This window comes from Rosa chinensis, chromosome 5, assembly GCF_002994745.2.
Source record: "Rosa chinensis cultivar Old Blush chromosome 5, RchiOBHm-V2, whole genome shotgun sequence".
Taxonomy (NCBI): Eukaryota; Viridiplantae; Streptophyta; class Magnoliopsida; order Rosales; family Rosaceae; genus Rosa; species Rosa chinensis.
In genome coordinates, this window is record NC_037092.1 from 80,311,819 (window position 1) to 80,329,024 (window position 17,206).

General features: G+C 38.5%; 2 protein-coding genes across 3 annotated transcripts in view; both read left to right on the forward strand.

The window, feature by feature from the left end:
• Positions 1 to 4,154, forward strand: part of LOC112165725 (serine/threonine-protein kinase BRI1-like 1) — a 29,820-nt gene extending 25,666 nt beyond the window's left edge. For both annotated transcript variants that reach the window (XM_040505393.1, XM_024302349.2), the window contains exon 2: positions 132 to 4,154. In XM_040505393.1, coding sequence (XP_040361327.1) covers positions 315 to 3,893 — 3,579 coding nt within the window. In that variant the 5' untranslated portion in view covers positions 132 to 314 and the 3' untranslated portion in view covers positions 3,894 to 4,154. The remainder of the gene's footprint in view (positions 1 to 131) is intronic.
• A 7,565-nt stretch (positions 4,155 to 11,719) lies between these two features.
• LOC112164550 (probable WRKY transcription factor 2) lies at positions 11,720 to 16,854 on the forward strand. The gene is given in 7 exon segments (XM_024300774.2): positions 11,720 to 12,370; positions 13,338 to 13,687; positions 13,690 to 13,862; positions 14,526 to 14,702; positions 14,954 to 15,801; positions 15,896 to 16,054; positions 16,140 to 16,854. Coding segments are annotated over 6 exon segments (2,196 nt in total). The 5' UTR covers positions 11,720 to 12,370; positions 13,338 to 13,422; the 3' UTR covers positions 16,714 to 16,854.
• Positions 16,855 to 17,206: the final 352 nt, after the last annotated feature.

Here is a 17,206-nt window from a genome sequence, read left to right on the forward strand (position 1 = left end):
GTTCTTGATGAGTTTCTTTCAAGTTAGTTGATTTTTTTACATGTTTGATAGTGATTTGCACCATAAAGGCACCACCAACCCATTTTACTAATTTATTTAATTTAATTCCTGTTGGGAAATTTCAATTGCAGCTTCCAAGCAAAAATGGGTGGAAAGATTGAAGCTTTAAGTTAGCCCAGATCTGAAAGATGAGAGCTTTTGGTTCAGATGAATGAGTTGTGCTGCTCAGGTGTTTGTGTATAGTCCCCAGAAAGATTCTTATTGAAACTTTGAAAGCAAAACAACAAAATGAAGAGGGAATAGATCATCAGAAGATGATGGGTTTGTTCTGTTTTCTGGTTCTGCTTCTTTTTCACTTTCTAAATTTCTCTTCAGCTGCTTCTAATGAGGATGTGGTGAAGAAGCTTTTGTTGCAGTTCAAGCAATCCTCTGTTCAATCTGACCCTCAAGGTTTCTTATCTGACTGGAAATCTGATTCTTCAACTGCTCTTTGTTCATGGAAAGGCCTGACTTGCTCTGAAGGCCACGTCATCACCCTCGACCTCTCCTCTCATGGTCTCATTGGAAGTCTTCACCTTCCAACTCTCACAGCCTTGCCAAGTCTTCAAAATCTGTACTTGCAAAACAATTCATTCTCTGCTACTGATCTTTCAGTTTCCAACATTACCTCATGTAGTCTTGTTACAGTTGACTTGTCCTCCAACAACATCGCAAGCCCTCTTCCGGTTCGGTCTTTTCTTGAGGGTTGTGAGAATCTGGCTTTGGTCAACCTCTCTGGCAATTCAATCCCAGGAGGGAGTTTCAGCTTTGGTGCTTCCTTGCTTCAGCTTGACATCTCTAGAAACCTGATTTCGGATTCATCTTTGTTGACTTGCCAGAATCTGAATCTGCTCAATGTTTCCGGTAACAAGCTGACCGGAAAACTGAGTGATTCTATCTTGTCTTGCAAGAATCTGACGACACTTGACCTTTCATACAATGCTTTGTCTGGGGAGATACCAAACACTTTCCTGGAAAGCGTCTCGGCATCTCTCAAGTATTTGGATCTCTCAAGCAACAATTTCTCCGCAAAGTTTGCAAGCCTTGATTTCGGGCAGTGTAGCAGCCTCACTTTGCTGAAGCTATCACACAATAATCTCTATGGGGATGAGTTTCCTTCAAGCCTTGCTAACTGTCAAGCTTTGGAGACACTGAACCTGACTAGTAATAAGTTGCAGGACAAGATTCCGGGTGCTTTGTTGGGAAATCTCAAGAAGTTGAGGCAACTCTTTCTGGGTCGTAATCAGTTTTCAGGTGAAATTCCAGCTGAATTAGGAAAGGCTTGTGGGACACTCAAGGAGCTTGATATTTCCGATAACATTCTTACTGGTGAATTGCCTTCAAATTTTGTGTCATGCTCTTCTTTGGTTAGTCTCAATCTTGGTCGCAATCAGCTCTCAGGAAATTTCCTCAGTACTGTTGTGAGTAAGCTTCCGAGTTTGAGATATCTCTATGTACCCTTCAACAACATCACTGGTCCTGTGCCACCATCTATTACCAGTGGTACTCGGCTTCAAGTGCTCGATCTCAGCGCTAATATCTTCACAGGGAATGTTCCTTCAGTGTTTTGCTTCTCCAATGCTCCCTCAGCTTTGGAAAAGATACTTCTAGCCAACAATTTTCTCTCTGGGACTGTGCCATCGGAACTTGGAAACTGCAAGAACCTCAAGGCAATTGATCTTAGTTTCAACAACTTGAGTGGTCCAATTCCTTCGGAAGTTTGGAGCTTGCCAAATCTTTCCGACTTGGTTATGTGGGCAAACAATCTCACTGGTGAAATCCCAGAAGGCATTTGCATCAATGGAGGAAACCTGGAAACCCTGATTCTCAACAATAATCTCATTACTGGAGCCATTCCACGGTCAATTGCCAACTGCACCAATATGATTTGGGTGTCACTATCTAGCAACCGGCTTACAGGAGCAATCCCTTCAGGTATTGGAAATCTCCTTAAGCTTGCTATACTTCAGTTGGGTAATAATTCACTGTCTGGTCAGATTCCAGCTGAGCTTGGCAAGTGTCAAAGCCTCATTTGGCTTGACCTGAACAGCAATGACCTAAATGGTTCTATCCCATCAGAGCTTGCTAACCAGGCCGGCCTAGTCATTCCTGGAACAGTTTCTGGGAAGCAGTTTGCATTTGTTAGAAATGAGGGTGGTACAGCTTGCAGGGGTGCAGGAGGACTAGTTGAGTTTGAGGGAGTACGACCTCAGAGACTAGAAAGTTTACCTATGGTTCATTCTTGTCCATCAACTAGAATTTACACAGGAATGACAGTTTACACATTCACCAGCAATGGAAGCATGATCTTCCTTGACGTTTCCTACAATTACTTGTCTGGGACTATTCCCGCAAACTTAGGTACACTGTCCTATTTGCAAGTCTTCAATCTAGGACACAATATGTTAAGTGGAAATATTCCAGAAAGCTTTGGAGGATTAAAAGCAATTGGCGTCCTGGATCTCTCTCACAATAATCTTCAAGGTTATGTCCCAGGATCTTTGGGGAATCTCTCTTTCCTGAGTGACCTTGATGTGTCTAACAACAACCTCACGGGCCCTGTCCCTTCCGGAGGTCAGCTGACAACTTTCCCAGCATCCAGATATGAGAATAACTCTGGCCTTTGTGGGTTACCCCTGCCACCGTGTGGCTCTCAAAGACATTCAGCAGAGAGAGTTAGGGGAAAGAAGCCATCTATGGCTTCAGGAATGGTTATTGGCATCGCATTCTTTCTCTTCTGTATCCTTATACTTGCATTAGCTCTATATCGAGTGAAGAAGTACCAGCGGAAAGAGGCGAAGAGAGAAAAATATATTGAAAGCCTTCCGACTTCAGGTAGCAGCAGCTGGAAACTTTCCAGTGTTCCTGAGCCTCTCAGCATCAACGTAGCCACATTTGAAAAACCTTTGAGGAAGCTTACCTTCGCCCATTTACTTGAAGCCACCAATGGTTTCAGTGCTGATAGCTTGATTGGTTCTGGAGGGTTTGGTGAGGTCTACAAGGCACAATTGGGAGATGGCTGTGTTGTTGCAATCAAGAAGCTTATTCAAGTCACAGGTCAAGGAGACCGAGAGTTTATGGCAGAAATGGAAACTATTGGGAAAATCAAACACCGAAACCTGGTTCCTTTGCTGGGGTACTGCAAGGTTGGAGAGGAGAGACTTCTTGTGTATGAGTACATGAAATGGGGAAGTCTGGAGAGTGTTTTTCATGATAAGATTAAGGGAGGGGGCTCCAGGCTTGACTGGGCAGCACGAAAGAAGATTGCCATAGGGTCTGCTAGAGGTCTAGCATTCCTTCACCATAGCTGCATACCTCATATTATCCACCGGGACATGAAGTCTAGCAATGTTCTTATAGATGAAAACTTTGAGGCCAGAGTATCAGATTTTGGCATGGCAAGATTGGTCAATGCCCTCGATACTCATCTCAGTGTGAGCACCCTAGCAGGAACTCCAGGTTACGTGCCCCCCGAGTACTACCAGAGTTTTCGATGCACAACAAAAGGAGATGTCTACAGTTATGGTGTTATACTGCTAGAGCTTCTCTCAGGAAAAAGGCCTATAGACCCGTCAGCATTTGGTGATGACAACAACCTTGTTGGATGGGCAAAGCAGCTTCAAAGAGAAAAGAGATGGAATGAGATACTCGACACTGAGTTGATGACACAAAACTCTGGTGAGGCTGAACTATACCAGTATCTGAAGATTGCCTTTGAGTGCCTAGACGACAGGCCATTCCGGCGACCAACAATGATTCAGGTTATGGCTATGTTTAAAGAGCTTCAGGTTGATTCGGACAGTGATGTCCTGGATGGTTTTTCACTCAAAGACACTGTTGCTGAGGAACCATGAAAAGAATGAAACTTTGAAATCCTGACAGTGGACTCAATCCTTCACATTGTGCGGACTGTATATAATAGAACACCGAATCAGAGAGCAAAGTTGAAGAAAGGCATGGAGAGAACAAAGTAATGGAAGTCTTGTGTTAGCTCAACTGGGTAAAGTACATATTCTTTCATTTTGGAGATCATGTCTAGCCATAACTAAGACTTCACTGCAAAGAAACATTGTTCCTTTCCATTTTGGCTTATGTTCCTCTCATAGTTTTGCTAACTTCTGCTGTACCATTGTCCATCACAATTGGTTTTCTGTTCATAGAAAGCTGGGTCTGTGGGAACAAACATTTTGTAAAGTTGTAGCAATAGCATCATTGAGAAATTGAAATCATAGTTGTGTTCTTTGTATTTGTTTTCTTCTAGTCTAATCCATAATGTTGGATTGTTGGTGATCTTTTAATTTGCTTTACTGGTTCATTGATTCTGTAGTTCATTTCCACATAATTTACCGAGAATCAGTGTCATACAACGCAGCTATTATCTTACTACAACATCTACTTGTTTACAATCTATTACCTTGACTTATCTTTCTTGAAATGCATAGGAGTGTAAATAACCCAGTTAACTAATTAACTTCCTTTCAATTAACATATCAGCACGTGGAAATTTCATATTGAAGTTACTATCTATCACTTGGTGACTTTGGCTGAGAACTTGAACTTCCATGTTGCTTGATAGCTGTTGTATTAGGCCAAGAAATATGAATGTATATTTCTTGAAGTTTAGTTGTGTTTAGTCTTAACAAATTTCACGAGGCAGAGAAGTTTAAGTGAAATTTCACTGCATTAATTCATTTGTTTTCATGCCTTGTTTTCATCACTTTGTTTGTTGTTACCAAATAATTTGGAAAAGGGCAATAATTTTCCAAAACAAGGAGAGGAAAAACGATAAATGTAGTACTTGGACTGGGATGACAATGAGGATTAACCCAAGTTAACTCTTTGATAACATATCTGTGTACGTAAGAACCATCAACCATGAATGAGTGAATCCAAAATTGTTCTTGCAATGAGTCACATGAATATAAGAATAAACAGTTGGAAAACAAGTGCACAGGAAACACATGAAATTGTTGAGAGGGTTTATAAGGTGCAGGTTTGGCTTTTTAAGTAATGATAGTGATGTCAAAGGATTCAAAGGATGAACCAGTGATCTACTTCTCATATATTTAATATATGAGAACTTCTATTGTATTACCTTAATCTTTTTAATTTACTTTTTCATCTGCCCAGAAAAGTAAATAAGCTTGAGTGCTTGACTTGTTTTCCAGTCATTCTAAATAGATCATTAGGATAGGTGGGCAGCCATGACTAAGGGGTCTTGAAGTTTTGGCAGTAATTTGTCTTTGGTGTTGATGACAAACCATGTGAATTGTTTTCTGATGTTGGGATACATTACTTTAATCATGGAGCTTAGTTACTTTTGGGAATCTAGTAGCTCTCTCTAAGCATATAGCTCTTATTTTCTGGAGGATTTTGTGCAGATTTTCTTGTCGGTTCTGCTCCATAAAATTACTTTCAATTCAAACTTCATAAAAGAAAATATAGGGATTGGTTAGTGGTTAGTGGTTAGTGAGACTTCCTGTTTAACAAATGTATAAATGGTGACTAATGTAATAGCTTCAAATTTAGTCTTGACTTATCAACCCCCATTGTTAATCTGTGATCTCAATGTTCATAGCAAGTATAATAGTTCAATGCATCCTGTCAAACACTCTCTACTTTTTTCTTCTTCTTTTGCTGCCAATTGTTTCTGGCCCGTGAGTGTGGTGATGTCTTAGATAGATAGTAATGCTATAATAAACTGCTACTGATGTTACTTAGAGGTATTATCTATTATGCTAGACACTGAAATTTGGTGCATCGATGCAATCGGAGCATTATTAATCGTTTCTTATAATTAGATCTCATTTCGACTCTAAAGATAAGAAAGAAAGCCGAAAATTTTCAATTGAAATAGATCCTGTGCCAGAGCCCAAAACAGCAGTTGGGTCTTCAAGAGACTGTGATATAGTAGCCCAAACAGCAGTTGAGAACTTGAGATGCAACTTTGGGGTAAAAAATTGCCCAAAGTAGCAAGAGATTGTGACTGGCTATTCAGTGCTAGGCTCTGGTAGCAGAAAGAAACTAACTTCCAACATCCATGCAGAGGTCCCCCACTGACTCCTACTACTGTTCACTCACTCATTAGTACTTAGTAGTGAGTAGAGACTCAGAGAGATTCAGACCGGTCTGACAAGAAGGCAGGTTTTCTCCCCCAACTGACCAACTGTGTTTTCTGACTCAGTTGGCTTACCTTAGATTTTACCCCATTTGTTAATCCATGCGACTCTTTCTGTGTGACTGTCTTTTCCCAATCCCTCTTCCCCCACTCATAGCCAAGTCGCCCAACCTCATGACCTATCAAGACCATGTGTTGGATGACTCTGAGTCCTAAGTTTCAATTTATTATATCTGCTAGCCAAACGCGTACACTTAAGTAATCAAGTAGTGATTGAATGAATTCTATATATTATGGGGATTAACATCAATCACGGTTGTCAGGTTCTGAACTGATTGATATATGAGTCCTCCGCTTCTAAGGTTTACATCAATCCATCATCATGGTTTCGGTTTTGACATAAGGTTTCTTCACGTTTCAATACTATGTGACGGATACGTTAAGAACAATAATTTATATTAAGTTTAGAGAATGTCCAACGCGAAGATTCAAAATTAATTTAACTAAATTTTTTAATTTTGAGCTCATCCAGCGATGAAAGAGAAGAGTAAAAAGTCAGAAAAAGAAAAGAATGACATTGATTACAAGATGAAGAATGACACTGGTTTAATTCGTATACGCTTATATGTGATTAGTGTGTAAACATTTCATAACTTCATATAAGCCTCAATAGCAGTGATGGAGCCATATTAGGGCTAAGTGGGTCCTGTGACCTGGTAAGAAATATATTAAGAAATATATTTGGCATTTTGTTTTTAGGTTTTTCTAAATATACTCGGTAAATATTTAAGTATACCGAACAAATGAACATCTCCCTCATCCTCATACTAGCAAATTTCCTGATAATATCTTTATTTCAAACCCAGCAAAACTTCATCGGGATGAAGATTAACAAATCCAACAAACTCTTCTGTTCATCTCCCTCGTCCTCTTCACCACCACAGACAACCCAGTACCCATCACATCCTTGTAAGCTTACCTCAATCCTCCATTTCCCAAAATCTTCTTCGCGACCTTCATCAAATCTGGCAACCCAAACGTGCCTCCCTAATCATTCACCATCAACAACTCATTCACTACATTCTTCCCCTTCTACGAACCCTTTTATCCCAAGTTTCTTGCTCCATGTTTTCCTTCCCAAGAACACTAAAATGTTCCTCCCTCCGTTGTCTCTTTTTGTCTAATATTTGCAACTTTTTACTTATTTTTTGGTGTTAAAATTGGGGGTTTTGAGGTTTTTGAAAGACCCAATTGGAGATAGCCAAGTAATTATATCAACTCTAATGTGTTGTTGAGTTTTTGTGCTTATGGTATTGGTGATTTGACTGCTGGGTTTGTAATTCTTCATCTTTGCTGGGTTTACTTAAACATATGGGTATTATTGGAAAATTGCTGGGTGTAGAAAATTTGTTGGGTACATTTAGAAAGACCCTTGTTTTTTTACACCAGGTCCTTGGTTTGAACTCTATTAGCATATATGTTGTTCTGTTTTCTATTTTTTCTCATGTGGTTTTGTAAGGTTTTATTTTTTGGTTTTTGGTTAGGTCTAATTAGTCCTTCCTCAATTGAGCGAGGGTTTGGGTGTCATAGTTTCATGGTTGTGCCATTGTTATGGTGCCAATTCTAGGGGCTATTTGTTTTAATTTCGATGTTTTCTTGTTGTCAATGTAATGGGGAGACGCCCCTACACATATACTAGCGGTTTTGGTATATGGTGTCGGAAGGGGATTGTTTCATCTTGAGGTTGGCTATAAGGATGTATCGAGACTCCTAGAAAAGGTTAAGAGTTAGAGTTGGGCCCTTATCGGCTCATGGTTTCTCTAACAGCTGGTTCTACATTTGAGGTATGAGTAGGTTCCCTTCTCTAGTTGGAGTAGTTGGAATTTTACAGAGTCATCCCCGTCTTTGTAATTTCTTGGATTAATGAATTTCTTCTATTCTCATTAAAAAAAAAAAAAAAAACTATACTTCCTTCTATCGGTGAGCCGTGGTCCTAACTAACACATGTAGAGGTCATGGATTCAAATCTTACTGACATCAGAAATGGGATGGAGAGACAGGAGAGTTACATTATCGTCTATAAAACTCTAAACCCTATAAATGTGATTTATAAATATAAAATTTTAATAATGATTTTGATCTTAAACTAACCTTACACATTTTTTTTTATTTTTTATAAAATGATCTATAAATATGAAATTTTAATAATGATTTTGATCTTAAATTAACCTTATACTAAATTATTTTTTTAATAAAATTTTAATATATACTTTGAGTTCTATTTTTTTTTTTTCAATTTTTAAATGCCACACTTGAGAAAAATCTCATCAAGAATAATTACCGTTGTAATAAATAGGGATTACATATATAGATTTTTTCTGTTTTAATCACTTTTTTTTTGTTTTTTGGCTCCAGTAAACTTAGGTTTCTGGCTACATCACTTTTCAATGACTCAATCTGCTCACTAGTTTGGTACCAGTTTGAATGATTGAGGGGGACGTTGTTTAGGAGTAACATGGGAGTAGAGTAGAGGGAGGGAGGGGTTTGATTTTGATACAGAGAAACATTGGTAACCGCAGAGTGTGACGAGAAGGAGATAGAGTTGCAATGTGAAAGAGACTTGGTCAAAGCATCTTTTTGACTCAGCCCTTTACAATAAATTTTATATACTTGTTATCTCAGACTCAGCTGTTAAATTGATATTTTTGTCAGATATGGACCGGTTTCTTTCGTTCTTTCTTTCTCTCTTTGCGTGTTGTCTTGGCATGGCCATGGCAGTAGAGTTGCCTTGTTGGAGTTTCTGGAGTAAATTTCTCATTCTTCCATTTGGCATGTTCTTATCACTTGAGTCACTTCCAAACAAATCCTTGTTCTAATCCTCAATCCTCAGCTTCCAAATTTTGGCTCAACCCATCAACTTTGTCTTGTAAATGATGCATTGAAAAGTTCAAATTCCTTTTTCGTTTTCATTTCTTGTACTAGAAAACAAATGGTTGGATTGGAGTGAATTTTCGAATCAAACACTTGAATAAATTATCAGTCATTGATTAACACGAGTCTCGCAGTAAATTTTATAGAATGCAATCGCTTTAATAAAAATGTGTAACTTGAATATTTCAATGAAGAAAAAGTTTCGTTTGATGACGTAAAGCTAATGGTATAATGACCGTTATCAGCTAGTCATGGTTCATTGATGTTTAGGGTTAAATAATTGTAGTTGTGCATGGGAAGGTTTGTGGTTTTACCTTTGCTGCTTTCGTTGTTTTTTTTTTTTTTTTTGACTTTGTTAAGGGGAATTCAAAGGCTTCCTAGGCCCAAGATAAACCCCTTTGGCGCATGTGAAATGCTCCAACTGTGCATTGCAGCACAATGCCTGACCACTTTGACAGCTTCGGAGTTCGAACTTAGGTTGAGGAGCACACCCAACTAGGCAAGAACCACCAGACCACTTGCAGTGGTTGCTTTCGTTGTTTGTTTTGCATTTAGTTTATCTGTTTGAAGTTTTCTTTAATCTTTTCAAACGCATAGATTAGATATGTAAATGATTGCCACAAGTTAGATGACGTAAATTTCACAATAAATTTCATATTATTAAAATATTTTAAAAAACGCTACAACTCGAACTTTTGTCAGAAGAAAGATTTGCTCACTCTTCATTATAGGCTTCATGGCCATTAGTTATAGTTCAAATGAGATTTTTGGGGTTAGATAACTCGAGTTATTATTGAAAGATTTTGTCTTTACCTCATTTCTCTGGTTTTTTAATGTATATTTTTTAAATGTGTAGATGATTTTCGGTGGTTAATCAATAGATATGAAGTTCATTACATTCATTTTAGTGCTGATACATGAGTCATTCATAGTACAGCCTTCTAGTTATTTGAAAGATTTTGCTCAATCATTTGAGGATTGTATGTTTCCTGGTTTGATCATTGGTCATTTTTCATTTCTGATTTAGTCTTAGCTAAATATTGCTTTTAGTGTTCTAGTCTATGATCCAGAAAAGTTCATGAAAGTAACAATAATTTAGGTATCTTTTGGTACTACTGGGAACATGATTAAACTATTGTCGTAGGAATAACTTTGTGCAAAGTGGACGTCTTAAAACCAGACCTTAATCAAAATAGTGCACCACATTACATGGTCAGATTAATTTAGAATTGGATCCTTCTGCTATAATATCATTCTATATGTTAACACAACAAAAAACAGAATCAATTTAGGGATTAAAGTCATTATCAACCAATCGTTTATTTTGTTGGTACTTTAGATTGGAATAAAATCTATTACTTTACTAGTCTCCACTCTGCAAACAAACTATTTATGAATTAATGAAAATTTTGGTACCAAACAGATCCCTATTTATATCACTTTTTAAGCCCAACTTTGAATAAACATGGTTCACAATCAAGTTATTGTTTAATGGGGAGTAAAATACAATCTAAATTTTGTCCTTTTGGCTTGAATAAATATGCAAGTTGGGTAGTTTTTCTTTGGTAACCTTGTTCATTTTGTGTTCTGAAAATGACTTGGTAGATGGCAATCTGAATTGGTTGGAGTCAAATGTTATGTCAAATACCAGTTTTACATCCTTGATATCTCCGAACCTCCCTATGCAATGTTGTCTTTGCTTGTTGTCCTCTTTCTGAGAAATTTTATCTTATGATCTAATCAACATAAAATGTGGAACCTTTGAAGAGATTTGTATCAACCGTCTTTTATTTGAGCATTTTTATACAAGTTTAATATTTCAATTCTAACAAAATTTATCAATTCTAAGTTGTAAATTTGGGTAGGCGCAAAGCTTAAAAAAATCAAATCCTAATTCTGAAGTTTGTAAGGATGTTCTTTGCCTGTTTTATTACGTTGTTTAAACGACATTCTTGTGTAAAACACAATCACGTGTATAAATCGGGATGTCCTTTAACCGTTTAGTTACGTTGTTCAAACCACATTCCTGTATAAAATCAGGTCGGGTGTATCAAACCGACTTATACAATGATGGATGTGTACTTTCTCCGTAGTGCATACTCCATACGACTTGCAGGGCGTAATGACCGGAACCATCAAATTTTATTTTAATTATTATAATTTTGGTGGAGAATAGTTTAATGATTGAAGCTAAAATTGGTAGGTAATAGTGATGATGCATTAATAATAGTAATAAAAACCCAAGAAAATTAACAGGAAAAGAGGCTCTAGTGTGAATCTGTAACCATTAGCAGCAACAGGCAGTTACAACATCCCTCCCAATTGAAGGGTAATGAAACAGGTGTTTGGAAGCTAAACCCTCTGTCCACCACAGCTTTACACATTTCATTTCATTATAACAAAAAGCAAGAAATAAAATAAAAACCAATTCTCATCATCATTAGGGTCCAAATTCCCTGCCACCGACTCTCACCCAACTTCTCACATCAACTAATCATGAGTTTGTTTCAGGACTACAATGCCCCTGCATGTGGTAGACAATTGCCAGATGGATGAGTTTGATTGGATGAGTGGAAGAGAGCCAAATGGGGTGCACTCCAAAAATTGGAATAAATAAGCATAGTCTAATTCTGTTCTGTCAAAACAGGGGAAGCAGTAATAGAGAGAGAGGAGGGAAGGGAAGATGAAAATGGGTGATAGTGTAGTAATGTTAATGAAAAAACACAAGCTTTGATTTTGAGCTCTTTTTCTTTCTGTCTGTTGATTGTGGAGTTACTTTTTATTTGTTGTTTTTCCTTTCTCTTTCTTCAAAGATTCCAATCCATTTCTGGTCCACCACCATTGCAAAAACTTCACCCTCCTCTCCTTTCCCCTTTTTCCCTTTAATTTTCTTTTGAATTTTATAAAAAGAAAACAAACAACCATAAAGTATTGGGTTTTGCTTTTTGTAATTTTGTCAAAGAACATCATCATATCCATATCAATATCAATATTTTTGAGCCAAAACCAGAGAGGGAAGGAGTGGGAAGAGGGAGAGAGAGACTGTTTTGAGGCATTTTGATAAGGAAGGAGTTGCTGATTTTCATTTTCATTGAAACCCTTTTCTGGGATTCAACTGAATTGAACAGAAAGATAGGAAATTTGATATAAAAAAGTGATCTTTGGGTTAGAGGGGTAAGGGGGTGGTTGGGAGGTTAGTGGGTAGTGGTGGTGGTCAAAGGAGGAGTTTTTGGTCTTTGGTCTTCTTCAACATCATCTGGGCCTTGACTCTTAATCACTCAGGTAATCATCTTTAATCATTTTTATTTTCCTTTCTCCATCCAAGTTTTGCTTTTTGCACTATTTCTATATTCTGTCTCTCAATTTTGAGGAATTCTTATGTGTCTCTGACATCAATGCCTCTTCCCTGCAAAAACTTCAGGTACCTCACTTTTTTTTTATATTCTGTTCCAATAAGGGTAATGATAATTTCTGTGACCCCATTTACCCGTCTCTGAATTCTGGAACATGGGCTTGTTTTCCTTCAATGAATGCCATGGAAATTCATGACCTTTTTCCCATTTTTGGGAATTGAGGGTGCTCAGTTTTCAGTTTTCTCATGCTTTGGATCTTCATGGATGTCAGGATCTAACAAACTGGGTCTATCTCATTCATGTTAATCATTGAAATGTAATTCCCTTTTTGGTAATTCATTGAATTTGAAATGTGTTTTTGTAACGTTTCTCCAGATAAAAACATGAACCTGCCGTCTTGGTTGGAAATTTATGAGGGGCCTTAATCTTATTCATTACCAATTATGGAGATGAATTAAGGGTTGTCTGTTTTCTTTTCTCCCTACTTTTGGCTCCTGAGAACAAAAATGTTGTTTAATTGTCTCCCCCATGATAATTATTCTGATGATAATTGTGATGACATCTGAATTTGATATGAAGCTCGAGGGTGACTGCATACCTCTTTTCCTCATTTTGCTTTTGCTTCCTGAGAATTGCGAGCCCATGAGAAATAATAAAAAAGGACAAAGTATATGATGCTTTTTTTTTTCAAAGAAACACTTAGATGCTTGTATAATTGAAAGCTAAAACTGAAAGTTTGTTCTTTTTCTGCTTGTGATGTTCCTCTGCAACCTAATAAAAGTTCAAGTCAGATAGTTAATTTCTGGTATATTGGTTTTCTGATTAAAAGTTTGCATGCTCTTTGCAAATCATGTGGCTCTAAAATGGATTTGCTTTGCTCTGCATTTATTGTAAAGCTTTCAGGTATTTGATCTTGGTGCAACGAGTTGATTGTAAGCATCTGTTATATTGAGCTGGTAGCAGCTGACGGGCTTAAGATTCATGGCTGGCATGGATGATAACGTTGCTATAATTGGGGACTGGGTGCCTCCGAGTCCAAGCCCAAGGGACTTCTTCTCTTCAATGTTAGTTGATGGCATTGGCTCAAGGTCATTCTTGGAATCTCCTAGCAGTAATAAAGCTGAGGAGTTCTGGTCTCGAGAAGGAAATACCAACGGAAAGAACTTGTCACAAGAAAATGGTACCGGTGATGAAATAACTGCAATGGGTTCATTTTCAGAGTACAAATCTAACTCACGTGGGGACTTGTGGATCGGATCGCAGCCAGAGCTGGTTTTAATGCTCCGCGGTTGAATACAGAAAGCATTAGATCTTCTGACCTTTCACTTAATTCTGATGTTCGGTCTCCTTATCTGACAATACCCCCTGGTCTCAGTCCAACTACACTGCTAGACTCTCCTGTCTTCCTTTCAAATTCATTGGTAAGTTGAATTCTGAAATTCTTTCATGTATTCTTTGTGAACTTTTATCTGTGTTGCACTTTTAACACAGTAACTTGTGATTCTGTTGAAGCTGCTAGATAGCTCAGTTGGTATAACTATGGGAATCATCCCAAGAACTGATAATATTTAATTTAATCATCACAAGGGTTTTTTTTTTTTTTGGGTGGGGGGTTGTGGTTTCATCCAATAGGGTTATTTGCCTCCCATTGCATAGTCCAGTGCTCAAGGAGCATTGAGCCTCTAATGTTCCAAAAGGGAGAACTTGTTCCATAAAGTTCAAGCTGTACATATAAAATATGTTCATGTGAGGAACAAGGGCAGATGGTATAACCATGATCATCGACCTTGCATTGTTCTGAAACACACAATAATTTTTGGGTAACTCAGTTCAGAAAGGCAGATATCTTACATGCCTTACATATTTGTATGGCTTGAGAACCAACTTGGAAAGTTAATTGAAATAGCATATATTAGTTAAGGTAGACTAGTGGTTTAACTTGGGTTGAATTTCCTTTATTATTTATATTGTTGTTGCATAAGTTGAGGTTTGCTGCAGATGGGATTAAATGTAAACTTCCATTTTTAGTTGCAATGAAGTTTATCCTGCCATAAATTGAATTCTTCTTTTGGTTTTGATTGCAGGCACAGCCTTCTCCAACAACTGGAAAATTTCCATTTGTCTCAAATGGTCATGCCAGGAATTCCACATTGATGACAGAGGCTGCTGATAAAGCTAATTTCTTTGAGGACATGAATACTTCGTTTGCTTTCAAGCCTCTGGGCGAATCAGGCTCTTTCTTTCTTGGTCCAACAAGCAAGGTAGTGTTATTACCATATGTATTTTCGTTTTCAGCTTAGAAGACGCAACTGTTACCTACATGCGCACAGGCTAGTTTTAATGATGTGACTACTAATATTTAGAAACCAATGTACCTTATTTAAGAGAAGAGTCCTTACTATTTCCCCATTAAGATGGAAATTCATTTTGTTCTTTGTCCATTTCTTTTGTGAATTCATAACTTTTCTCTCCATTGTGTATACTGATCATGAGATCACCCACTCTTCCGCAGCAATCCTTTCCCAGCATTGAGGTGTCAGTCCACTCAGAAAACTCTTCTCAAAGTATGGAACCCACCAAAGTTCAAAATCAGAATGCGAACAATTTTCAGCTCCAGCCAGATTTTTCTCGCACATCTACTGAAAAAGATAATGGAGCAAATACAGTCTCCGCAGATCCGAGGGCTTTTGATACTGTTGGTGGCAGTACTGAACATTCTCCACCCCTTGATGAGCAACCAGAGGAAGAAGGAGATCAAAGAGGTGGTGGTGATTCCATGGCTGCTGCTGGTGGAGGTACACCATCTGAAGATGGATATAATTGGAGAAAATATGGACAAAAACAAGTAAAAGGTAGTGAGTACCCACGAAGTTATTACAAGTGCACGCATCCAAATTGTCAGGTTAAGAAAAAGGTTGAACGATCTCATGAGGGTCATATAACAGAGATCATCTACAAGGGGGCCCATAACCACCCTAAACCCCCTCCCAATCGTAGATCAGGGGCCATTGGATCATCTAACCCACTCATTGACATGCGATCGGACGTCCTTGAACAAGGCGGACCACAGACAGGTGCTGATGGTGATCTGGTTTGGGCAAGTGCACAAAAGGCAACTGGTGGAGCTCCTGATTGGAAGCATGACAACCTTGAGGTGACTTCATCAGCATCAGCGGGCCCTGACTACGGCCAGCAATCCACTTCTATGCAGGCTCAGACTGGTGCACACCTTGAATCAGGTGATGTAGTAGACGCATCATCTACCTTTTCCAATGATGAGGATGAAGATGATCGGGGAACGCATGGTAGTGTTTCATTAGCTTATGATGGTGAAGGAGATGAGTCAGAGTCGAAAAGAAGGTTACTGCTCACCTCTTTTTATTTCTAGTAAATGGTCTCAAAAAATTATCCACTGAGGTCGATATAAAAGTATCTTTGCATTATGATGTTTCAGGAAAATTGAAGCCTATGCAACAGAAATGAGTGGAGCTACAAGAGCTATTCGTGAGCCTAGAGTTGTAGTCCAGACTACCAGTGAAGTAGATATACTTGATGATGGATATCGTTGGCGCAAGTATGGGCAGAAAGTAGTGAAAGGGAACCCAAATCCAAGGTCGCTACTTATTCTCATGATCAAATTCTTCTCTATCTCCTATTTCTCACCGTGTATGAGAATGACAAACTTGTTTTTCCTGCAGGAGTTACTATAAATGCACCAATGCTGGTTGTACAGTGAGGAAGCATGTGGAGAGAGCATCCCATGACCTCAAGTCAGTCATCACCACATATGAAGGAAAGCACAATCATGATGTTCCCGCTGCTCGCAATAGTAGCCATGTCAATTCTGGCCCTTCTGGCAACATGTCAGGTCAAGCATCTGGCTCTGCTGCACAAACTCATCCTCATCGGCCAGAGCCATCACAAGTTCACAGTAACATGGCAAGATTTGAAAGGCCCATGTCAATGGGCTCATTCAGCTTAGCTGGAAGGCAGCAGCTGGGTCCTCCCCAGGGCTTCTCTTTTGGAATGAACCAGCCTGGCCTGGCAAATCTGGCAATGGCTGGGTTCAGTCCTGGCCAACACAAAGTGCCTGTTCTCCCTGTTCATCATCCATACTTTGCCCAACAGCGTCAGGTCAGTGAAATGGGTTTCATGTTACCAAAAGGAGAACCAAAAGTAGAGCCAATGTCAGAACCTGGCCTAAACATGAACAATGCTTCATCGGTATACCAACAACTTATGAGTAGGCTTCCCCTTGGACCACAGATGTAGAACTTCACCCTTTTGTTTCTCTTTAATCTTTTGAGGAAAGAAGTATTTTAAGTTCTACATATTTCTATATATGGTAATGTTGCTCATGATCAATTGCTCTTGTTTCATTCATTTATACATCTCTTCTGATCAGTTAGATTCTCTTCCCCAACTCAATTCTCTACATTTTTGTATACATGGTAAATGTATATTTTGTGAGCATTATTTTCGCTTTGTGCCGTCTTTAGGAGTTTTTTCCCAACTGCATTATCAAGCTTTAGCTTAGCAACATTCACACTCCTATTGTCAACTCCCAGTCTCGTACAAAATCCCTTCTTCAAGCTTCAGAGCAATTCTCCCCTCTCATCTTCTTTTCTTTGGCAGCTGCTGTTCTTTCTCTTGCATCCAGAACAGAGACAATCTTCTCTTGCTTGGCATCGCCTTGCGAATAGTTGGGATGTTGCTATCTCTCGGCCTTCGGTAATTCATCAAACAGCATCATGGTGTTTTCATC